This window comes from Onychomys torridus, chromosome 21, assembly GCF_903995425.1.
Source record: "Onychomys torridus chromosome 21, mOncTor1.1, whole genome shotgun sequence".
Taxonomy (NCBI): Eukaryota; Metazoa; Chordata; class Mammalia; order Rodentia; family Cricetidae; genus Onychomys; species Onychomys torridus.
This window is the reverse complement of record NC_050463.1, coordinates 1,718,045-1,742,327: the sequence shown is the minus strand read 5'-3', so window position 1 is coordinate 1,742,327 and position 24,283 is coordinate 1,718,045. Positions and strand designations below refer to the sequence as shown.

General features: G+C 59.0%; 1 protein-coding gene and 1 long non-coding RNA gene across 4 annotated transcripts; one reads left to right on the top strand and one right to left on the bottom strand.

Annotated features, from left to right (window-relative positions):
• Nucleotides 1-120: 120 nt before the first annotated feature.
• On the bottom strand, nt 121-18,676 carry Csnk1g2 (casein kinase 1 gamma 2). Of its 3 annotated transcripts, XM_036171281.1 has the most exons (12): nt 18,409-18,675; nt 6,934-7,361; nt 3,410-3,450; nt 3,262-3,331; nt 3,029-3,177; nt 2,723-2,957; nt 2,566-2,651; nt 2,414-2,498; nt 2,022-2,170; nt 1,122-1,202; nt 903-1,009; nt 121-811 (listed from the first exon to the last, which is right to left on the bottom strand). In XM_036171281.1, the coding sequence occupies exons 2-12, from the start codon at nt 7,118-7,120 to the stop codon at nt 757-759; spliced, it is 1,245 nt and encodes a 414-aa protein (XP_036027174.1). In that variant the 5' UTR covers nt 7,121-7,361; nt 18,409-18,675; the 3' UTR covers nt 121-756. The 3 variants fall into 3 exon arrangements, 2 of the variants coding, with proteins under 2 accessions (XP_036027174.1, XP_036027173.1); XM_036171280.1 differs by having other exon boundaries at nt 3,029-3,331; nt 18,409-18,676; XR_004943408.1 differs by lacking the exon at nt 121-811 and having other exon boundaries at nt 946-1,009; nt 1,122-1,245; nt 18,409-18,676.
• Nucleotides 18,677-20,377: 1,701 nt separating this feature from the next.
• LOC118571937 lies at nt 20,378-23,623 on the top strand. The gene is made up of 3 exons (XR_004943410.1): nt 20,378-20,538; nt 23,196-23,442; nt 23,526-23,623. It is a non-coding gene; the product is annotated as an uncharacterized LOC118571937 (long non-coding RNA).
• The last annotated feature ends 660 nt before the right edge of the window (nt 23,624-24,283 follow it).

Sequence of the window (24,283 nt, the reverse complement as noted above, 5' to 3'; positions counted from 1 at the left end):
TCACCATCAGCTCTTCCACCTGGACCAGCTAGTCCTCCGCTCCTCCAGCATTCCAGGGAGCCAGCTGGGCCCCTGGACCCGAGTATCTTAAGGATTGCAAAGACCAGGCCCACGCTCGGGGATGGTTTCGTTTTCTTTTATTTTTTTTTAAAAAAGCCCCTAAACTCTATGGCTTCAAGGAAGCGCCGGAGAAACATAAGTTCATTTCTGTACACGTTGTAAAGCAAGAACCCGGCTCCCGCGACCACGGCCGGGCCTCCCGTGGGGACTGCCTCTCTGCTGCCCGGGCCGGGCATTAAGGCGATTCTGTCCCGCGGGCCCAGCACGAGGGGACACGGGCCCGGCCGCCCTGGCTCCGTGGGGCCCAGACCAGTCCCTGTGCGGTCCCACGTCCGCCCGGCTTTGGTGCAGCTTTGCGGCAGCGCACGCTCCTCCTCCCCTCTGGTGGCCTCCCGTGACACCCACGCCCCGGGCCTGCCCCCCTCGAGAAAACGGCCTTTGGATCGAGGGGACAAGCTGGACTTTATGAGCTAACGGGGGCGCAGCGGGGGCGGTGAGACGCTTCTCTCCTGGTGTTAAATAGTTAATGCTCTCCAAGGGGGCCGGACGTGGGCGTATACATCTCTGCCAGAGTCCTGTGTGAAGGAAGTGACCCCAAGGCCCCCAAGTGGACGCCTGAGGTCGGGCCAGGGCGCCCGTGCGCCGGGGACTCTGCAGCCTCGTGGACACGGCCGGGGCTGGGCAGCGCCGCGGTCCTCACTTGTGCCGCTGCAGGGATTTCCTCTTCCTCCTCTTGAAGAAGCAGCAGCACCTGGGGCACGGGGGTGAGCGGGGGCACGGGGGTGAGCGGGTGGGGTCAGAGGTGGCAGGGGTCAGAGGCCAGCCACCCTGCCCGGGCTTACTTGGTTTCATCCGCCACCTCGACTTCCGCGGGGGCCGCGATGGGGGCGTTGGAGTGGCCGGCCGTGGGGTCGTCCGCGTTCAGCTCCCCGTTAGTGGAGTTCAGCGCCTGGTGGAGGCCGGCCTCAGGCTCCGCCCCGCCCTGTCCCTGCCCCGCCCCCGCCTGCCCCGCCCCTGTCCCGCCCCGCCCCCGCCTGCCCCGCCCCGCCCCCGGCCCCCACCTGGTTCTTGTGCGGCTGCGCTCTGTCGCGGTGCGGCGGCTGGGAGGGGACGTCAGTGTGCACGGTGCCGATAGGTGTCGGCTGCGAGAGCAGACGTCAGGGCCGGATGCAGCCGCAGGCTCCGCTGCAGCCCCGGGACAGTTCCTGACCCGAGCCCTGCACCGCGGCCCCGCCCCCAACCTCCCGCCCACCGCCAACCCCGGGCCGGGGTCCCACCTGCACCCCGTCTGGTCCCCTGCACCCCGTCTGCGGTCCCCTGCACCCCGTCTGGTCCTCCTGCACCCCGTCTGGTCCCCCTGCACCCCGTCTGGTCCCCTGCACCCCGTCTGGTCCCCCTGCACCCCGTCTGGTCCCCTGCACCCCGTCTGGTCCTCCTGCACCCCGTCTGCGGTCCCCTGCACCCCGTCTGGTCCCCCTGCACCCCGTCTGCGGTCCCCTGCACCCCGTCTGGTCCCCCTGCACCCCGTCTGCGGTCCCCTGCACCCCGTCTGGTCCCCCTGCACCCCGTCTGGTCCCCCTGCACCCCGTCTGGTCCTCCTGCACCCCGTCTGGTCCCCCTGCACCCCGTCTGGTCCCCCTGCACCCCGTCTGGTCCCCTGCACCCCGTCTGGTCCTCCTGCACCCCGTCTGGTCCCCCTGTACCCCGTCTGCGGTCCTCCTGCACCCCGTCCGTCTGCGGTCCCCCTGCACCCCGTCTGGTCCTCCTGCACCCCGTCTGGTCCTCCTGCACCCCGTCTGGTCCTCCTGCACCCCGTCTGGTCCTCCTGCACCCCGTCTGGTCCCCCTGCACCCCGTCTGGTCCCCCTGCACCCCTTCCCCGCGCAGGGCATCACCACGCGTGGAGCGTCCGCTTGGTGCACCCTCACGGGAGCTCTAACGGGTTCTCCGTCACCCACGTACCAGGGGCTTCCCGGCCCAGTCGTACTCGTAGTCGAACACGTAGCCGCTGCGGTCGAAGAGGTCGGTGAAGAGCTTCCTCAGGTAGTCGTAGTCCGGCTTCTCGAAGAAGTCCAGGCGCCGAACGTAGCGCAAGTAGGTGGCCATCTCCTCTGCCAAGAGCGGGGGCGTGGTCACGGGCCGCGGGGGCGTGGTCGCGGGGGCGTGGCCGCGGGCCGCGGGGGCGTGGTCACGGGGCAGCGCGGGGCGGGGCGTCGCCGGGGCAGTGCGGGGCGTGGCCACGGGGCCGCGGTCACGGGGCAGCGCGGGGCGTGGCCGCGGGGGCGTGGCCGCGTGGGGGGCGGCGCGGGGCGTGGCCGCGTGGGGGCGGCATGGGGGGCGGCGCGGGCTCCTACCGGGGAAGCTCTCACACAGCGCCTCGATGGGCGTGGCGCGCTTGGTGTCCCCGATCTTCTGGTAGCGCTCCTTCAGCGTGTCGGCCTGCAGGGTGAGCGGGTCAGGGCCCGGCCCCCCCCCCCCCCCCCCCCCCCCGGGCGGCCCCGCCCACCTTGAGCCCCTGCCAGGGCAGGCTGCCGCGCAGGAAGTACATGAACATGTGTCCCAGCGCCTCCAGGTCGTCCCTGCGGCTCTGCTCTGCGGGGACAGCAGGGGCTCAGCGCCGCCCCGCCCCGCCCCCCCCCCCCCCCGGCCCCCGCGGCGCTCACCCTTGCCCAGGTGCGTGTTGATGCTCATGTAGCGCGCCGTGCCCGTCAGGCTCTTGTGCTCGCGGTACGGGATGTGCTTCTTGGTCTCGGGGTCGATGTACTCCTTGGCCAGCCCGAAGTCGATGATGTGGATGGCGTGCTGCCGCTTGCTGCCCGGCCGCCCCACCAGGAAGTTCTCGGGCTTCACGTCGCGGTAGATGAGGCTCTTGGTATGCACGTACTCCATGCGTGTGATCTGCGGGACGGCGGGGTTCAGCGCCCGCCCCGCCCGCCCGCCGCCCGCCCTCCCCGCAGCCGCCCCCGCACCAGCTGGATGGCGATCATCAGCACCGTCTTCAGTGTGAAGGTGCGGTCGCACAGGTCGAACAGGTCCTCCAGGCTGGGCCCCAGCAGCTCCAGCACCATGGCGTTATACTTCCCGCACGGGCCGAAGTAGTAGACCTGAGGGACGCCCTCTGCGGAGAAACACGCGTGCTGCACACCTGACGGCCCTGCCTGTCCCGCACCCGAGCCCGCCTGGCCGGGCGTGCCCGCCTCACCTGCCGTGCTAAGCTGCTTGTAGAAACGGTACTCCAGGTGCAGCTGCGGGGCGCGGGACTTGATGGGCTCCTGCGGGACAGGGGACTGTTACCCAGGCCCTGCTCCTGGGCCCGGGATGTGCGGCGGGGCAGGGCAGGGCACACTCACCAGCTTGATAGCCACGTACTCGTTTGTGTACAGGTTCTTTCCTGAGGGGAGGGACGACAGAGGAGCATCAGGACTGGGCTACTGCGCCCACCCCACCCAGACCCCAGGGACGCACTCCCCGGAACATCCCACAGCAGCCGGAGGCACCTGCCAGCTGCCCGGAATCCCTGTACTGCACCTCACTGCTTGCATGCAGTCATGGGAAGAGGTCTCCCTTGGGCCCCAGCAGGTCATGACAGAACCCCTCCTCACACTGGAGGCAGCCCAGCCCCACAAAACTACACACACTGCCAATATGGCTGGCTGTGTGGAGGTGGTGCTGGCTCCCCACGCTGCTGCTCCCACCCCGGTGAATCCAGCAGTGGGACCAGCTCCACAGTCTGCCTCTCCCACAGGGCTCACATCTGCCACACCTGGGCAGACCTCACCCCAGACCCAGCATCTGTGTTTACATCAGCATCACTAGTCCCAAAGGCCACCTCCAGGGACACATCCCAGTGGCTGCTCCCGTCGCCCCTAAAGGGAAAGCATGTCCTTACTACAACACCCCTGCATACAGCTGCAGGCAGAGCCACTGGGTGGGTTCCGTGGCCAGGCTGTGTCCATAACTGCCTTAGCAGCTGTCAGGGCCTGTCCCCAGTCACAGCCAGCCACCAGCTATGACGATCCTCGGCACTGGTCCCCAGCTGTCTGGCAGGGATGCTCATTCCCTGCTTTGCTCCTGGATGTCTCCCATCACCCATCACCCATCAGCTGCCAAGTCCCTGCCATCAGCATGTGGCCCTCTCCTGACCCAGGCCAAGATCAGGACCCACCTCTAGCTTGTGTCCTGTGGCAGTGACAGCCTGACATCTCCTGACCCATCAGGGCGCCCCAGGTTGTGTAAGGTGTAGCGCCATGGAGTTTCTTCCAAGAGGAGGTTCAGTGGTGGTCCTTGTCTCCATCAGGCTGGGCTCCACCTCTCCACCTCACAATGGCTATCCCTTGAGGGGCGGGGCCTGCTGGGTGACCTAGTCAGCAGCCACCTGGGAGGGTCTGATTGAGTCCACTCCCTTTCCCCTGGACTGTGCCTCTACCCAGCCATGACTCTCACACGCTGGGAAGCCAGGCTCTGCTGAGCAGACTCCAGCCAGCTGCAGCCCATGAGCAGGTGTCTCCAACTTTAACCACCCCAGGCTCACTTTTCTCCTGTGGCATTTCCCCTGGGGCTCTGCTGAGGATAGTTTCCGATGACCCAGCCCTACTCTTCTGCTGGCCTGCCTGGCACCCGAGCCACGCCCTTGGGCACCCAGGACCGTACACGACAGGCACCAGAGGGTTTGACGATGTCAGACCCACACAGGTTGAAGGTGCTATGTGGGGCACAGACATTTTGAGCCCTCCATCTTGGTATGAGGAGGCATGCCCAGAGATCAGCAACGAGGAGGAGCTGCTGAGAAGCTCAGGAACGGGCACTTAGCATCTGAGCAACCCAAAATCAAGCTCCCACAATCCACAGAAAGATGGAAGGAGAGAAACCGGACTCTCCAGAATTGTCCTCTGACCTCCACAGGGGTGTATGGCATGTCTGCCCCACAACACACATATATACACATTAACACTTCTCCTTAAATGTGAGATGGCTGGGGAGATGGTTCAGCGGTAAAAACCACTGGCTGCTCTTCAGGAGCATCCAGGTTCAGGGCCCAGCCCCCACAAGGGGGCCACAACAGCCCCTAACTCTATTTTTTGTTTTTCAAGACAGGGTTTCTCCATATAGTTTTAGTGCCTGTCCTGGATCTCACTCTGTAGACCAGGCTGGCCTCAAACTCACAGAGATCCGCCTGGCTCTGCCTCCCGAGTGCTGGGATTAAAGATGTGCTCCGCAGCCACCTGGCACCCTAACTTTAATTCTAGGGGTCCAGTGCCCTCTTCTGGCTTCCCTAGGAATGCAAACAAAACACCCACACACATAAAACTGAAGTTTTTTAAAACATCTCAAAAAAAAAAGTGTGTGTTAGGGAGGTGGGGAATGACTGGATGTGGTGGTACACACTTACTCCCAGCACCCAGAAAGCAGAGGCAGGTGGGTACCTGTGAATTCTGGCTAGCTTGGTCTATAGAGTGAGCTCCAGGCCAGCCAGTAACACACAGTGGGACCCTGTCTTAAGAAGGAAAAGGGGGATAGGAACACGGCCCCTAAGAAGAGGAAGAAAGTTGCGCAGACATAGGGCTTCAATCTCCTGTTTAATGAACAATTATCTCTGCAGACCCAGGAGCTCAGTGTCCCCAGGATAAGCTCCATACCTGAAGAGGATGAGGGCCGCGGCAGGAGGCACCCCATGCTCACCAGGGCAATGAGCACCACCAAAGGTCATTCTGACTTTGTGGGCAGGGGGATGGGACGCAAGTTCTCACGGCGTAGCCCACGCTGACCCGCAACTTATGGAGGGTCCCCTGCCTCAGCATCCTGAGTGAAGTGATGTGAGGGCTGGCCCTACACTCCAACAGATGCCCATGCACAAGCTGACTGCTGGCTCCGCCCCTCGCAGCCAGAACAGGGAGACCGAGCATGCATCTCAGAACATGATGGCGGAGCCCTAGAGACAGGGCCCTGCACAGGTGTAGTGGAAACCCTTTTGGGGCTCCTGCTGCCCAAGCCCTCTAGAGATCTCTTCAGGGACACTCAAACTCCCTGAGAACATGTGCTCACGCCTGCCTGTGTGTCTGTGTGTGTGTGTGTGTGTGTGTGTGTGTGTGTGTGTGTGTGTGTGTGTGTATTCTGGTGCAAATGCACGCATGTGCTCACGCCTGCCTGTGTGTCTGTGTGTGTGTCTGTCTGTCTGTGTGTTCAGGGCTGCAGTCTAGAGATACTGAGGTCACAGACTACAGGCGCAAGGCTCAGGCCGAGGCCACAGAGCACAGGCCTGCACAGGCCTGCACCAGGGTGGGGTCCTGAGCGGGCCTTGAGCACACCAGTGAGTACAACAACCAACAATGTCCTACGGGAGAGCAGTGACTGAGCCCACAACACAGCTGTCCCTTCAGTGGGGCCAGACTGTGTCCTCCACATCAGCTCTGCAGTCAGTCCTTCCTGGCCCGACGGAAACTGTCACCTGGTCAAGAGTGGGGGCTGCCAGCCACGTGTTCTGGGCCCTCCGCTATCTGAATCCAACTGGTCCCCAGGCATCACTTCCAGGTGAGGTCTGGGGACCAGAGCTGGCCTGATGGGTCTATGCACAAGGCTGGTCCCTGGTTTTTTTCTTCTTGAGCTGGATAGGGACGAGCTCCTGCACATTGATCTCCCATAACCCTACACAGAGCCAGGATATGACACACTTAGGGGACTTTGGCTTCCTGGGCTCTGCTGTGAACTAGGCCAGCCGCCTAAGAAGAGGGGCACCCAGGGGCTCAGCCCCAAATCCTATGGCCCTGCATCTCAGAAGTCAGGGTAAGAGGAGCTATGACCCCACCACAAAGCCAGGATTCCACCTTCCTCCTCAAGACCCTGGGGCTGGACTGAAGACGGTGTATGCAGGACTCACCTAGGCGAAGCTCTCCAAAGTTCCCACAGCCTATCTTCTTGCCGACTCGGAAGTTGGGGCCCACCATCAGGACCCCCGAGCTGGTCCCCGAGCTGCGGACGCCGTGGTTGCTCCGGCTCGTGCCCGTCTTGGACATTCTCCGGCCCTCCTCCAACTCCCCCTTCCCTCCTTTCTTGTCAAAATCCATAAGTTTGTGGTACCCTGGCCTCTCCACGGTGACTCTGCCGTGAGATCCGAGTGCGAAACCTGAGCTCGCGCTCGGCCTAGTACACCATCGCGCCTGGTGGCCCCTCGGCTCCCAGCTATTGACACCTGGGCGCACTCACAGGCCCGGCCGCGGTGCTCATCTTGGTGGCCTCAGGGTCACTTGCAGGGAGAGAAGACATTCTGTCAGCAGGTCCCACCGCCTTAAATCTTGTGGTGCCCAGCTGTGAAGAAACAGAGGCACAGGTTAGCAGCGGGCACAGGGGACAACATGCGCCCAGCTGGGCTGCTCCACAACCTTTGAAGGGGTGAGCAAGATCTCTCCTGGGAGGGACACCTGACCCTGGAGAGGTCAGAGACTGCAGTGGAGCAGACGTGCTCTACTTGCCTCATGACCATGCCCCCAACCCCTGGGAAAAGTGTAGATAGAAAGCAGAGCCATAGCCAGGATTCAGAAGTGACCACGGGCGCGACCACATCAGGGGCTGCCAAGACAAGGAGAGTGGCAGATGGTGGCTCTGTAGAGACAGGAGCAGACCTGACCTAGGCAGGCAAAGGGCACGCAGCGCTGGGTCAACAGTGGGTGTTACTCCTCCATGCTCACCCGCAGCTCTCAGCCCCAAAGCCCTGGCTGTCTTTCCAGGCCACCAAGCCATGCACACAGGAGGGAGGGAGGGAGGGAGGGCCAGAAGTACCCGAGGATGTGCACTCACTCCTGGGGCACAGAGGTCCAGACAGACGGAGAAGGACAAGGGAGGAGGAGGGGAGCATGCAGAGGCCAGCTGACTGAAGCTGTCCAGGCACAGGGGTTGCAGGAAGGGGGTCTAGGCTCTGTGGCACCTGCTACAGCTGCCCATCCGTGACCAGGGCAGGCAAAGCATCACACAGTGCAGGGTCCCAGGAAAACTAGGCCAGAAATGTAGATAGCCCCATCCTTGGAAGAAGGGGGAACCTTGGGTGCTGGGAGCCACGGCAGGCCTCTCCTGCCCGCACTCTACGGCCTGCAGGAACCCAGCAGCCTGGATGCAGCTGCTCCCTCACGGCAGTTTGACTCAAGACCCACTCTGGCACCAGGACCCCACTGCACCTGGGACTTTGCTGTCCAACTGTGTCGACGCGTGCTCTCATGTGTATTCTGGTGTCGTGTGTGAGGCATGGTTTAGTGTGTGTACATGTGTGAAGGTGGAGGCCAGGTCAACATTGGGTGGTTATCAGGTACTGACCACTGTTTTTAGTCAGGGTCTCTCCCTGAACAGGTCTCCTGTCTGGCCCGGAACTCACCGGGTAGCCCTGGTCACCAGTGATCTCAGAGATCTGCCATGCCTGCTTTTTATGTGAGTGCAGGGTCACACCCAGAGCTCTACACTTTCAAGGCAACAAAGCCATCTGCTTAGGCCTTGGGTTGGGTTTTGTTAAAAATAAACGTGGGGGTTTGTTTCTGAGACAGGGTTGTCCTACCTCAGACTCTGAAAGCTCAGTTCACAGGTATGTCCTCCACAGGGTATTCTCACCCAGGCCACGTGTGGATGGACGCGCTCTTGGGGCACATCTGGAGGGGCTGCCAGCCTGCTTCCCAGATTAACCCCCCAGCAGCCCATCCCTACGCACTGGGGTCCCCTGCCAGCCCCATCTAGGCAGTGACTTTTGTGTTTGCGTGCTGACTCCTATTTACACGCTGCTCTGCTGGGTTGTGGCTGGCAACCAGCCGCTGATGCAGTGACCCGTGCATTCATGGACAGCGTCTCCCACACACTGGCTCTCCTCACGGCGGGACATGAGGGAATCCTGCAGTCAGCCTGGCTCCCCAGTGGAAAAGCCCAACCTCCTTCATGGGTATGCAAGTGACCTCTCCTCAGATAAAGGGAACCCCTGAAAAAAACAGGCACGGGCCCACTGGGCTGGAGAGCAGAAGCCCACATGGGTCTCTACAATGTGGACAGCTACACCACAGGCCATCAAGTATCCACACCCCACTAAAGACACCCACAAAGCCCAGAACCCTGAGGCAAGCCTTACCAGCCTCAGGCCATTTCCCTCCCACACTGTGGACACCATGGGAGAGGAGCTAGCTCTTGGAGTCTTTGCAGAGACCTCAACAGGCTGGGCCGTTCCTATCCCTCTCTCCTCACTGAACACCGAGCAGCAGCAGCATGAGAGGCAGGGGAAGGCATGCCGGAAGACTGCACCTGGGCCAGGTGAGCCTGGTGAAGGCTGCACAGCAACCAGAAGTATCTACCTGTCACTCTTGCCCACCAAGGGACACACCTGGGCAACTGTCACTTAGAACACTCCCTCTAGAGCCTCTGTGTCCACACACATGGCCACCATGAAGTCATTAGGAAGCATTAGCAGGTTTCTGACTGTGGCTCAGTGGGCAGAGGACTCAGCTAGCATGCAGGAAGCCCTAGGGCCGTCCCTAACACAGAAAACAGACGTAGAGGTGCACACCATCAATCATCTCGACATGCAGGAGGATCAGGAGTTCAAGGTCAATCTGAGTTACAGGAGACCCTGTTCTCAAAATCATTATCACAGGTAAACAATACGATGGCTCAGTGGATAAGGCTGCCTGATGCTGAATTTGATGCCCCATCTCATCCCTGGGGTCCCTGGTAGAAGGAGAGAATGTTCCTCCACACACATGGGGCAGTAGTACAGACACCCCCTATAAACACATACTAAGTAAATACACTGACATTTTTAAAACTGCACACACACAGAGGCACTCTTAGGGGCTAGCACCCTGCCCCCGGCACCCCTGCATCTCTCTGGAGGCATGTCCAGTGACAGAGCCCAGGACTCTGTCACGGGTGATGCACTCAGATGAGGAATGGCCATTTAAAAGAGTGCACACATCTGCAGGGAACCAACCCGTCACACCCTTCAAGTCCCCAGACAGGACATCACCAACACCTGCTAGAGCAGCCTGGGGAGCTCGGTGCCCCCACCCACCGACCCCACAGTGCTCAGCTTGTCTTCAAGTGCACCTCTGCAGAGGGCAGGTGGAGGCACCATGGAGCCTGGCTGGGAGCAGGCAGCACTGAGCAGGGGCAGTGACATCAGGAAAACCTAGAGCATGGACACCTGGCTGTGCCAAATCCAAGGACTGGTAAAGACATCAACGTCAGGGAAGAGGTGACACCCACTCATGCATGTCCACATCACACATGAACATGCGGTACCCTAGGTCACAAGAGGCAGCAGGGCCTCTCCAAGGATGGGGGAGAAAGGTACTCAGATGAAGCTGGGCCCTTCAGGCCTGAGGGGCCACAGGAGTTCCCGGGGCAGGGCTGAGCACCACTTTCTTCTGGAGGACAGCTAGCCCTAATCTGAGAAGATAAGGACAGGCCGCTGTGTCTTCTTCAGCATGGCTGGATGTCTGCAAACCTGTGACCTGCAGAGATGCCCATTACAGGTCCAGGAGGCTCCAGGCCCAGGACTCACCACATTAACGTGAGCCCTCATGAGGCACCTGAGCTCAATGTGGCCCCTGGCTCCGTTGCCCACCTATGATGTGTGGAGGGCAAGCCCCAGGTGGTACACAGCAACAGAAGTGTATACAGGAATGGGGTATCTGCAGGGCTGGGCAGGAGAGATGGCAAATGGGGGTGCAGAACAAGGGTCCTGACACCAGCCCTGTCAGGCTCAAAGCAGGCAGTCTGGAGCGGAAGTAGGCCCACCTCACTGCTTGTACCCCTGAACACGGGGTTTCTGGGCCAGTGAAATGCTGCCCACACTGTGGGTGGATATGACAAGGTGACATCAGAGGGCCATCTGTCCATCTACTGTCCCCATGCACCCTACAGTAAGCTGGGGACACCACGATGACCACTGCCTGTCTTGTGTCGGTACACCAGGCCAGGGGAGGTGGACCACAGGCCAAGAAGGACCTGAGAGCTGGCATGAGATGGGGCCACAGTGTAGGGGATGGTGGGAATGACCTGAGGCCACCATGGCTGCCCCAAGACACAAACCAATCCCTCCCTACTCACAAGAAGAGCTATGGGCTATGTGGCAGGTCGTGATGCCCAGGAGAGTGAGAACACCACCAGATGGCTGCCACTCTAACACGGAGGACCGGTGAAACAGACAACCTTGGTGCCAAGCAGCTGTGGTGTCTCAGGCATACCTGAGCATGTGCAGAGTGACCTGGGACCCCGAGAAGAGGAAATGCTACTAGTCCTGGCCCCGGCTGAAGCTTGCAGCTAAAAATAGAGCCCTTGGAAGGCAGGCATGCCCTCCCGGCCCTAAATAAACCCTCCCTGGCCTGACCCACAGGGCCCAGAGCCCAGGCTGTTCCCAGGGGTGAGCCTAGGCTCAGGGGAAGTGCTGGGCTGGCCTGAGCAAGGATAGGCCGTGAAACCAGCTACAGGGTGCTCACTCAGGGAGTGGCTGACAGCAGGCTCCCACCAGAGATGCTCCTCCTTGCAAGGCCCCGCACGCACCTGCCCTGTTCTTTTTGGGGTCCCCCATCTTGCTGGGGCCCTGGCTGCTCCCCTGTTGGAGGCCCCCAAGCCCTTTCTCTGCATCTCCACTCAGTGATGTCACAGTCCCTGGCTGACGTCATTGGCAGTTCCCAGGCTAGACCTGGTGCCTACCTAAGGGGACAAGCAGGGACAGCACCCACCAAGGGTGAGTGGGGATGTGGGCTGCAGCCCCAGAGCTACTGTACCTGAGAGACAGCCCAACATGAACCTGTTTCCCGCACTCCCAGGCTGTGGCACACCAGGACTACCCAGCACAGAGTCCTGGAAGACTGCTGGAGAAACGGGGTTCAAACCAAGATAAGAAAGGAGGCTGACCAGCAAGGGCTGGTACCACCTGGCCAATGGGCAGTAGAGCTATACATTAAGTTGGGATCTGATGACCAAAGGAGAATGCCTGCCCCACGAGGCTGATGAGAACTGAGGTGGTTGGGGGGGCAGTACTTGGGACTCCTCCAGAGGCTCATGCAATGGCCAGACTTCTCAGTACCTTGTCTTTGGAGAAAGGTACCTCAGATACCATCACAGCTTACCTGCTCCCCCAAGTGCAGGGAGGCTGGCTGGGGATGGGGATGGGAAGGAGGGAGCACTTGGTGGTGGGAGAGGGGGCTCAGCATCAGCTGGGCTGACCTGTGTGTGTGCAGTGAGGGTCTGGGACCATCTGGGGACCCATCGATAGACTTCAAAAGCAACAGCCAGCCGCAGCCCCCAGCCACTGTCCACAGCACTCAAAACACAACTGGGCACGGCGCTGACACAGGATGGCACATGGACCTGTCGGAAGCTGTAGGCCAGAACCTGACAAGCCAGTGCACACGGCAGGGGGGACCGACAGCCAGTGTGCACCCTGTACAGCAAAGAACCACTACCCTGTTCTCCGTGCCTCTAACACCCGGACTTCTCTACAGCATAAACTAAAGAAAGGAGCAGGCCAAAGGTGAGGATGGGGCAGGAGGGGCATGGCCTCCTCTCCTCCTCACCAGCCAAAACAGAACGCCCTCCACACTAGAGCAGACAGCACCAGCTACTGAGACCGAGGACCCTGCACACTCTGCACTCAGGTGGGTTGGCGCCTATGGGACACAGAGCCTCCTGGACCCCACAGGTCTCCTGGACCCCGGTGTCAGGGAGGGTTGCTCTGCTATTAGTCCATGGGGTAGCCATTACCACTAGGGGATCCCAGCATGGAGTGAACAGAGGGCATGTGTGCTGCTCTGCAGGCATCACTGTGCACAACGTAATGGACATGGCCAGGGACCGGGTCTGCACACAAGCACTGCCCACGGTCTACTGCAGTGACGGATCTGCCTCCCCATGGTTTCCACAACACTTGTGATAGCATGGACACAAGCATCACTTTCAGCCAGAAAACAATCATGTGGACCACCAGCTCAGTGGGACTCAGCCCAACCCCACCCAAGAAAGGACAACTCAGCCACAGGTCCCTGCCCAGAAGGAGATCCTGGGGTGAAAGGGGGTTATCCCTGGGAATTCTGGAAGTGTCACCAGTAACGGTCACAGAAACCTCGAATAGGTAACTGTCAAGGACGGCCTTGAACCTGCAGCTATCCTGCCTCAAACCTCACACACTGCAATTACAGACACGGGCCAAGGGGGACTGCTGTGTGTGTGTGCGTGCATGTGTGTACATTCATGTGTGTGCGTGTGCAAGCGTCTTCCTGGGTAACCCTCCACCTTGTATTAAGGCTGTGTGTCTCACCTGAACCCACAGCTGGCTACTTTAGCTAGCACAGGTCCCTGTGAGGACCTGGGACCACAAGTGCCACCATGCCCCTGCTTCACCCACTGTCCTCCCCAGCACTTTTACCCAAGCTGGCCTTCACCTCCTGATCCTCTGCTCCCACATCCTGAGTGTGGAGAAGACAGGTCTGAGGCTGCCATGTTTGGTTTTAACATTTTAGTAACAGTATAGTGAGGTGGGGAGAGGGGAGCTCAGAACTGTATGTTCTGACAGTTGGAAGAGACCACAAAGCTTCACCCTGAGGGGACAGCTGTCCAGGAGGCACCTCCCAGACCTGGGATGTCAGGCCTGTCTACCCAGTCAGCGTGTGCAGGGCCCAGCGCCAGGTGAAGTACAGGCTCACCACACAGAGCTGTCTACCGGGAGGGCAGAGTCTGTCCTGGTGGCCCTGCCCAGCCACACCTCCTCTCAGGGGCCCAGTTGAACAGCCAAGGGCAGCATGCAGATTTCCCAGGAGCCCACAGGGCATGCCGCCACAGGGAGTTGGAGAGAACAGGCCAGAGCCTGGGGCTACACACCACTGCCAGCTCTGTGGGCCCCAGCCACTCAGAGCCCGGTTTCTCTGTGCCTTGGGGCTCCTGATTCCAGGACCTGCTCCCCAACCTGTATATACACTTGAAGACACTTACAGGCCTAAGCCTCAGGGAGGGGTTCCTTTAGCTGCCCCAAGGGTACCCCTAATTTTTCCCACTGTAACCCCAGGAGAACATGCACAGAGCAAAATCCCAGAAGCCAAGAAGTTCAAGGCCATCTTCAGCCAGAGGCCAGCCTAGGTCATCTGGGATGGCTCCGCTGGGCACTGTGCCACAAACTATGTCCCAGGCACGAGTTTATGGCCAGCCTGGACTATATGTTGAGTTCCGGCCAGCCTTGGCTACAGAGCTGCGATCCTGTCTCCAACTTACAAAACAGGGCTCAGTGGGAAAGAGTTTGGTGAAAGCCTGGGAACTATCAACGTTGAAGGGGCCAGCCTGGTCTATAAAGCAAGCTCCAGGACAGCCAGGGCTACAGAGCCCCCTGTGTCAAAAAACCAAAGTTCAAGAAGAGAAGCAATCCCAAGATGCTCCCTGACTTCCACAGGTATACAACGGCACATGCCATCCACCCATATGTACCATATAGGTACATAATACCTGCATCAAAAGAGACAAGCATGGCGACCCCACCACTCAGGACATGGAAGCAGGAGGATCAGGTGTTCAAGACCATCTAATCCATGTGAGACCTTGTCTCTCAAAAATCTAAAATTAAAAAAAAAAAAAAAAAAATCAAGATGGGGTTTCTTCCCCCTTGGATCTGAGCTAGGTGTGGCATGCTGGGGGGGTCTCTAAGGGAGTCAGTGGCTGGCACCCCTGCTGGAGAATCACACCTCCAGGCCTTAGGCACAGCCAAACCAAATATCCCTTTGTCCCCTGGTTTGTGTCCTGCTGTCACAGGCCTGCACAGCCCCCATGGGGACAACCTGTCCCTGGCTTTGACTGTAGACTCATGTGAGGCTGCATGCTGCTGATGCACCCTGACCTGTTTCAGAAGGCTCTGGAAGATCTGCCATTTGACAGGATGTGACCTCAATCTGTCTTGGCCTCATGGCACTGAGCTGTCCCGAGGGGCAAGGCTGTGGGCAGGAGGCCTAGGACGACCTAAAGGCCTGTTTCAAGGGAGGAAACAGGCCGACCACCACTGGCCCTAGCGTGGGGCCTCTTTCAGAGAGGACAGGATGAACGACCACCCACAACACCTAGCCTCTAATGAGAGCCCCCAGCCAAGAGTGCAGCCTGGGGTCTTAGTGAGCAGCAGCTGTGAAAGTTAATGGCACCTGGCACAGGGCTCCCCTCAGGCTGTCTCCCAGGAGGGCCCTAAGGGCCCCATGAACAGCATTGGCCAGAGGAGCTGCGGTGGAGGCCTCCTTGGGTGGCATATCAGACAGCTGTGGCTCCCAGGCTTGGCTTTGTGACTGCTATGTGGTCCGGGTGTCCTGTGCCCCTTCTGCCAGGATGCGGCCTCCTGGTGACCATGCAGTGTGGGACAAAACACACAGAGCGAAGGCACTCATGGGGTCTGATGTACGTCAGCAGCCAGACTGCTTCCTCAGGTGACAGGCGGCCATGCGAACACTCCAAGTCTGTTTCTGCGTTTCAGGGGCTGGAGACCTGCCGAGGCTTCCCCACAGCACACCTAGAGGTCAAGCCTCTGCTTTGTACCTCCAGAGTGACTGACACCTCCTGGGGGCCAGGATGGGACAAGCCTGACTCATGGAGGTCAGAGCAGTTCATGGGCACGGTCTTCACACAGGTGCTGCTGCCCAACCTCTGGAAGTAGCAGAGGTCACAGGGTGTGTGTAGGTTACCAAAGGGACAGGTGTGTCCTTCCAACTCACAAGGCCATGCAAGACAGGGGCTCCCTCAGGACAGTCCTCCTGGATTCATCCCGCACCTCCTCTGTCCCTAGGGTCACTAACACTAGGCTGCCAGACCCCAGGTCCTCCTGTACCAAACAGGTTGTCCTCTCTATAAGAGAAGTGCCACCTCATAGATACACCATACCACTCAAGCCTGCAAGCCCCAGATTCGGGGTCCTCTCAACCCACCGTTTGTCAGCTGAGTATAGAGACACCTGTGACCACACACCTAGGGCCGCGCCAACCAACAGGCTCTTGAGAAAAGACTGTTCATGGTGCTGACTGGCAAGCTGATGCCCAGCCTACAAAGACAAGGCTTAGGTCCCGCAAGAGCATGACCACTGAGCCAGCGGACATCAAATGTGCAGGTGAAGCTGGATGAAGCCTCAGCCACTTCCCACCATGGTCCAGCTACAGGACTCTTGGACTAGGGCCTCCTTCACATGGCCCCATCTGTCCCCCAGATAACAAGAAAGCCACTGACCTGTTCTATACCATCTAGACACCAAAAAGCCACACTATATGGCACTTAGCCACAACAGGACCTTACAGCCTCCTGCTCTGGGCTGCAACTTCCTCCCCGCCTGCCCCACATAGCTAAGGACAGCATCTCAACAGTCCCCAGCCCCTTGCAGAAAGGGTGTTGGCTGCTGCTGGTAGGAGCCTGGGATGGTGTGTGCAGGAGTCACACACAGAATAAACACCATCTACCTACAGCACAGATCCTGTGCTGCCTGGCATACGGACACACATCCCCAGGGCCTACGTCTTGGATGGGCATCCCCCATTTGTAAGCCCCCCAGGAACACAAGTGGTCTTCTGCTCTTGTCTGGCATGCCACGTCTGTCCCAATTCACAATCGGCATGCTGGCTTCCCCAACGATGGGATGGGCATGCTGACGCCATTCAATTACCAAGAACCTCACTCACTTCTTCTCCCGGAGGCAGTTACAATATAATTAAGGAGGAGAAGTCACAGATAAAGAAACCACAGGTAACTCAAAGAAATCCACACTCGGTTCCACACTGTGGACAGCACAGGGGGCCTGGCCTCTGGGGACATGCTTGGAGCCCAAGGGACCATCCCAAGGTAAAATAAGCAGACAGAAGGCCACCTCTCCTCTGAGCAGGTCCAGCCATGTAAGAGGCGTGCTCAAAGCAGCAATGTCGGTAAACGGCACACAGACTCTGAACACCTGCTGCGCAAGGCTCTGGAGCTCCTGGATTGGGCCCTCCTCAGGGTCCCCAGCTCTCCTGCTTAGTTGCTCAGGTTCTCTCTTTGGCTCCCAGGAAAGCACCAAGGCTGGGGTTAGTAGGGAGGGCGGGGACTGAACCATGTTTGTGTGTGCCTGTGATCTCCTGGGAAACCCCCCAGCTAGCACCACACAGTTCCGGTGGAGACAAGTGCACATTCTCACTTACAAACCTGAATGCCCCATCCTCTACTTTACACCCAGGCAAAGCCCCCAGGGCGGGCAAGGAGCCCAGACAGTGTCCACCCCCACACCTGACTGGTCAGCACTGTCCCAGTGGGCAGCTGGGGCTTCTCCTATACCAACAAGGCCTTTGTGCCTTCCACCCACCAGCTCACAGAGTACAGCCTCCAGAGCCCTGAGGGACAGGCTGGGAGAGCAGGCTGGGAGAGCCGACTAAGGCTCAGGGAGGACAGAGACAAGTCTCCCCGCCTCCACCTACACACCAACCCCCAGGCTGCTTCCTGCAAACTGCCATCCAGAGGCCACCAAGATGAAAACCAGCTGCCCCAACCTAGAAGCTGGGTCTCGCCCAGGTCGCACACTAGGCCCCTCCCTGCAGACATTCTGTTTCCATCTCCTAAAGTCACCCATGGACAGAGTTGGGGCAGAGAGGTACGGACAGGGGATCCAGCAGCCAGCTCAGACATCTCACCCCTCCCTCCTTGATCCGTGTGTTTCCGGAAAACAAAGCCGGTGGCCAGAGCGGAAGCGGGAGGGCGCAGGCAGCTGGGACCAGAGTTCTCAAGCAGCTCCCTGCAACAGGTCCCCCCTCCACCTAGACAGGACCCTCTGTCCCTGTCCCCAAGCCCCCCAGCTATTCTCCCCCAACAAACCACCAGGGCCACGAATGGTGAACAATGAACATCAGGCAGAGGGCTGGGAGTGGAGGGACAAAGGGCCGGGCCCAGATGGCAGGAGGCCCGGAGCCCAGGTGGAAAGGGAGGTCTGGGGACAAGAAAGGGGCACCGGGGGACACGGAGGAAAACAGGTTTGCAGGTGGCCCGAACGCCCGGAGAGAAGGCACAGGAAGTGGGGGCAGAGCGCGGGGCACGGGTGGGGTCAGAGTGTGGCGGACGCTGACGCAGAATGGGGGTCCCGGGAAGGGGGTGACCGGAAGCGGTGGCGCCGGGCGTCGCAGGTGAGTGGAGCACCTGCGGAATCGGGACACGGGAACTCGGGTATCAGAGAGGCGGACCCAAGGTGGAGTCGGAGTGACACAGGTAACCGGAAGCTGGGGTCGCGCGGTAGGCGCACCCGTCGGGAACCGCAGGGTGGGGACGGCGAGCTCCCCGGTGCGGAGCTGGGGTCAGCGGGGGGTCACAGGGTCGCGGCGGGGGTGGGGCGCGGCCGGCCGTGCGCGCGCAACGTTACCTGCGCCCCGCCTGGGGCCCGCGGGCGGCGGCTGCCGAGCTCAGCAGCGCGGCGTCCCCCGCTCCGGGCCCCGCGCACGTCTGCGCTCCGGCTCGGGCCCCCGCTCCGGCTCCCGCGCCGCCGGGGCCGGCCTCGGCATGTTCGGCGGAGAGGGCCGGGCTCCGCCGCTCCGCCGCGCCCGCTCCGCGGAGCCCCCGCGCGCCTTACGCCGCCAGCGTCGGCCAGCGGGGGGCGGCGGCCTGCGCGCGCCTCTGCGCAGGCGCGACCGGGACGCCAGAGTCGTGCGCGTTGCATACGTCATAGCGCGGGGCGTGGCCTAGAGGAAGGGGCGTCGCTTTACGATCGCGCCGGGCGTGGTCTTAAGGTGCGGAACGTAGCTTTACGGCAATGTGGGCCTGGTCACTGAGGAGGGCCTGGAGCTTTACGACGATCAGAGGTGTGGCTGGGAGGAGAGCTTTACGACACTGTGGGGGCGTGGCCTGAAGGCGGGCGCGGAACTTTAACCACAAGGTAGGGGCGGGGCCTTGAGGCAGGCGCTTTACGACGGGTGGGGTGTGGCCTGGTGGTGGGGCGGAGTTTTACCACGCTGGGGCTCAGGCTGGAGGCGGGAGCCGAACTTTACCATAACCCGGGGGCGGAACCACGCGGCGGGCACGCCGTTTTGCGACGGCGCCTGTGGGCCAAGGGTGGTAGGCCGCACTACGGCGGCCGCGCTTTGCGGACAAGCGGACGCCGTAGAATGGTGGCTGCGGGCGCGTACCTGAGCCGCGAAAAGACCATCAGCAGCCCCGCCCCCGCAGGGGCGGGGTTACGGAGCCTGCGGGGCGTCGCCCTGTCGTTGCTATGGAGACGCGTGGCGGTCTCCGCGGCGCCACCCCGCAGCCGCGCCTGTGACGTCACTGTCTCACCACCCGACGTCACGGTGGGCGGGGTCCGGGGCGTGGCTTCCTGGAGCGGGGGTGGGGGGAGGGGGAGTGGATGGCGCTGCACCCGGAAGTCCCTTCCATAAAAGAAAACAGTATTTGAAAAGTAATGGTCCGCACCGCGGGAAGCTGCCGCTTTGGTGACCGGCAAGTGATCAGCGTCAGGGCTGTTCGTCTCGGTGTTAATTCTTTAAAGCTTTATGCCGCCCAGCGCCGGGAGGCAGAGGCAGGCGGGTCTGAGAGTTCGAGGCCAGCCTGGGCTGCAGAGTGAGATCCAGGACAGGCGCAAAGCTACACAGAGAGACCCTGCCTCGATAAAAACAAACACACAAACAACTTTATTCTGGTTTTTTTGAGACTGTCTTGCTGTGCAGCTCAGGCTGTCCTCTACTGGCACTCCTTCCGCCTCAGCCTCCCAGTGCTGGGATGACGGGCATGACCCATCACCCCTTGGTTTTTCTTGTTCTTTTGCATGACGACATCCCCGAGTGCCAGAGCCTCTGGGGTCCCAGTCCTGCAGCAGGCCACCTGGGGACGACCAGCAGGTGCCCTGCCGGCCTCCTGCACAAAGCACAGGCTCTGCTTCCAGCTGGCAGTCATGTGGTGCAGCTCACAAAGTGCGTGTCTCCCCGCCGCAAATCAACGCGGGGAGGGGCTGCAGAGCAGGGTCCCTATGTGAGGCCTGTGCTACCCAAGGCAACCGGCCGCCCCGTGAACCCTGCTGCTTCCCCCATGTAGATATTCAGTTGAAGGAAACACATCTAGTCACAAATCCTCCGAGGCTAAAATGATGCTCTACCCAGGGAGGGAGTCGTCAGGCCTGGGGGAGGGCACCCAAGTTTCAGATCACTTCATGGGTGGTAAAGTGCCTGAGGATGGCCCCTGGGAAGGCCAGACGCTGTGTGCCCAGATGGCAGCCTCTTCCTCCTGATGCTGTGCCGCTTCCCTCCTAGAAGGACAACAAGGGGGTGACCCTGCCGTCCTGGAAGGCTGAGTCCCGCTGTTCAGTAGCCGAGTGCAGCCCCAGAAGTTGCAGTAGAGAAGTTCCACAGCCCTCTTCCTTTCTTGCTGCAGATGATTCTCTCCTGAGCTGTGCTGCGGTGGACTGTTCTGGGAGCCAGTGCGGCAGTGTGCACACAGTAGGCACTCAACGTTGTGCCGTGACTGCTTGGATGAATGGCGGTATAACTCCACAGCCCTCACAGAAGTGAGAAGTTGGGCCTTTCCCTTTTTGGACGTCCCACCCCATCTTTGTCCCTTCTACCTGGGTTGTGCCTGTTACTTGCCTCTTCAATCACGGTGTTTACAGCTCGTAGTATATAGGAATTAAACCCAGGATTAGAGCCGTTCCAGGCAGAGGTTGTGTGACTGTGGACCAATCACTTGCCCTCGCTGGTCCTCAGTACTATCTTCCTATAACTTCAGTATAGGCACGGCCTATGAGTATACAGTGGGAATCCAGGGGTGAATAAAATACTGCCAGCTGTCGTCCCAACTGTGCTTTGCAGGGCGGCCCCAGAAGTACTGTGACCACCCTGGCCTGCTGCAGGCTGAGGAGTCTCAGATCCCCTCCTCCCTGAGACCCCCCCCTGTGGTGTTCCGATCGGATGCTGACAGAGAAGGACACCACCCTGTCCCGATGCTGCTAACAGGCAGATACCACAGCCTCCTCATGTCAGCTGCAGCAGGCTGCAGGCCCCAGCTCACATCACTTGCAGGGCTGCACCTAAGGTAGACTACTGAGCTCAGGTTGGGTGAGGAAGGAGCAAGATGGAGGGAAGCTGTGAGGGCCATCGGGGTGGCAGGAAGGAGGAGACCCCTAGAGGGTGAGCCCTGGGACATCAGGCTCCTGGACCAAGGACCAGGCAGCCAGCTGACTGGCCCAGCATGATCCAATCAGATCTCTCCCCCGGGTGATGGAGGAGTATCTCAGAGTCCCGTCTACTGTTAAGCTGGGACCAGAGACCGTGGGCAAGTACCTGTCACCCTAGTGCTCAGGCTAGCCTGGGCTACAGAGGCTGTGTCACAGACAAAAGATGCCAGGCGGTGGTGGCACACGCCTTTAGTCCCAGCACTCGGGAAGCAGAGGCAAGCAGATCTCTGTGAGCTCGAGGCCAGCCTGGGCTACAGAGCGAGTTCAATGCCAGCCTGGGCTACACAGAGAAACCCTGTCTCAAGAAACCAGCTTAGGGGAGCAGCCAGCTCAGTTTGACTCTTCTGAAAGGCTGGGGTTCCTCCCTTTTCCTCCTCCTCCTCCTCTGGGTTTGGCTTTGTTTTGATTGGTTTGGTTTAGTATCTTGAGACACTGCTCCCTGTGTAGCCCCTCACTGGCCCGGGACGCTCTCTAGTCCAGAGTGTGTGACAGTCCCCTGGTGCTGGTCTAATAGGTGGTGCCACTGTGCTCAGCAGATGTTGGAATATTTTTACATTCAAGATATTAATTACACTCATGATATTCATTACATTTGTGGTATTCATTGATTGCATTCGCAGTATTCATTCAATAACTATATTTATGGTATTCATTAATTACATTAATTATATAGATGTACATTCATGATATTATGTCCTGATACTACTGTCCATTTGTGGGACTTTTCCACCACACAAAACAGATTCTGTACTTAGGAAATCATTGCTCTATATTCCTTTCTTCTCCATCTTGAAATAACGCCTAATCTTTCTGTCCCTATGAATGTGTATATTCTATATATTTCATGTAATACAATTATATAGTATTTATCATTTTTTAATGTAAAAATTTTTTATGGGGGCTGGAGAGATGGCTCAGAGGTTAAGAGCACTGACTGCTCTTCCAGAGGTCCTGAGTTCAATCCCCAGCACCCACATGGTGGCTCCCAGCCATCTGTAATGAGATCTGGTGCCCTCTTCTGGCCTGCTGGGATACATGCAGGCAGAATAGTGTATACATAATAAATAAATTTAAAAAAAAATGTATGTACAACTGCAGGGAAAATAATACATAGACAGCTTGAACATAAAAACAGGTTATAATTCAAAAGTCCAGGGTTATTAGAAACTAGAAAATGTTTTCTGTATAGTAAAATGGGCCTGGAGCTCACAGAGATCCACCTGCTTCTGCCTCCCACGTACTAGGAGTAAAGGTGTGTGTGCATTATGTGCACCACCAAACCTGACAAGAATTGTTTTTTCAAAGACAGGATCTCATGTAGTCCAAGCTGGCCTCAAACTCCATATTTGTAGCAAAGGAGGACCTAGACGCCAACTCCTGATCTCCTGAGTGTTGGGGGTGAGGTGAACGCTATCTACTGACCCCCAGCTCAGACTTGGGATTGTGATGTCTGCACCAGAAAGGCCCAGCAGAACAGGCGACTAAGTCACCTGCCTGTGAGGTCAGCCAGAGGAGGCAGGGAAGACCCCCTTTGAGCCGAGGCAGCTCAGCCTGCTCATAGCAGAAGATGGAGGACCCTGAGCAGATGCCACTCACTCTCACCCTGCACTGGGATTCCCAGAGGCTCAGTTACAAATGGCTTCCTCACCCGGAGTGGCAGGGTGCCCAGTCTCGCCCGCCAGGCCTGGTAGTTTCCCTCTGGGAGGACAGGACAGTCTGGGTCATCAAGCAGGAACTGGCCTTGGAAGACACATGCTTGCCGTTTGATTGGCATTGCTCCAGGGACTAGAGTCCAGACTAATCCCCAGGAAGGCATGTGGTGGGGCAGGAGGGACTGCCCCCCTCGTTCACCTTGTCTCAGATGTCCTGTAGGTGTCTCTCTGGAAGTCCCTGGGCCTCGGTGTCCTCTGTAAAAAGCTGAGTTGGAAATGAGCTGCTGTGTGGTTCCTCTCAATGCCACTTGACTGACTGATGTTCTGTTCTGTGTGCAGAAAGAGGGAGGCCGTCACTGACACGTTAACCAGTGATGCCTGCTCTGTGCTAAGAAGGGAAGAGAGCATCACTGTCTTATTGATGCCCGACTTGTGCACAGAATGGAGGGAACCATTGGCTGGCAGATTGATTGCTAATGCCTGTCCTGTACAAAGCATGGAAGGAATCATTCATTCATCAATTGATTGGTGATGTCTGCACGGGAAGAAGCAGTATAGTTTTATCTACTTACCATCCTCACAAAAGGTAAACTGTGGCAGGGCAGCCCCTCCTGCTTCCCGATTCTGACAACAGTGATTGTATAAGTTTTCTGTTTCCCCATTTTAAAGCATTCCAGACATTTCTGAAAATTAGAGGTACAGTCCTAAACAAGAACTCTGAGGGGAAGACTCCAAGTTAGCAGTCAGTGGTGGAACCCTTCCTGGCTTCAGAGGTGAGTATGTTCCGTACTGTGTCTCCAGCATCCCCTCCAGCCAGCAGGAGAGGCAAAAAAGGACCCCATGAAGCAGATGTAAAAAGAACACACCAATAAATAGCTGGGGTTTGGGGAGAGTGCTCGGGCACACCTGTCATCCCAGCACTTAGAAGGTGAGGCAAGAGGGTCAGGAGTTCAGGGCCAGCCTTGGCCACACAGTGTGTTGGAGGCCCGCCTGTGCTACAGGAGACCTTGTTAAAAGCACAAACAAAAAACCTAGAAAAGGTTGAAAGAACAAAGTCGAGAACGGGTTACAGCATGTGATATTGTGTGGGGACTTTGGAGACAGGGCTCAGTGTGAGAGGCCAGCGTGGGTGGAGCAAGGAGAGACCATGGCCATTGTATTCAGTGAGGACAGCATTGGAGAGTGTAGAGGACAGTGGGGCCCTTGGTACAAGAAGTCAAGAGTGTCCCCTGGTGGCTGAAGGCGGAGCTGCACCGCAGCTGTAGCAGAGAAGACGGGGTTGGGAGAGGAATCTGCGGAGTTCCTAACTATGGGGTCACTGTCCCCGCTCCTGGACAAACTGTCACTCCTATGTGGTAGTGAGTTGTGTGTAGACACAGCTTACAGGGGCAGCAAGTCAGCTGGTGCCCTGTGGCAAGCGGCCGACC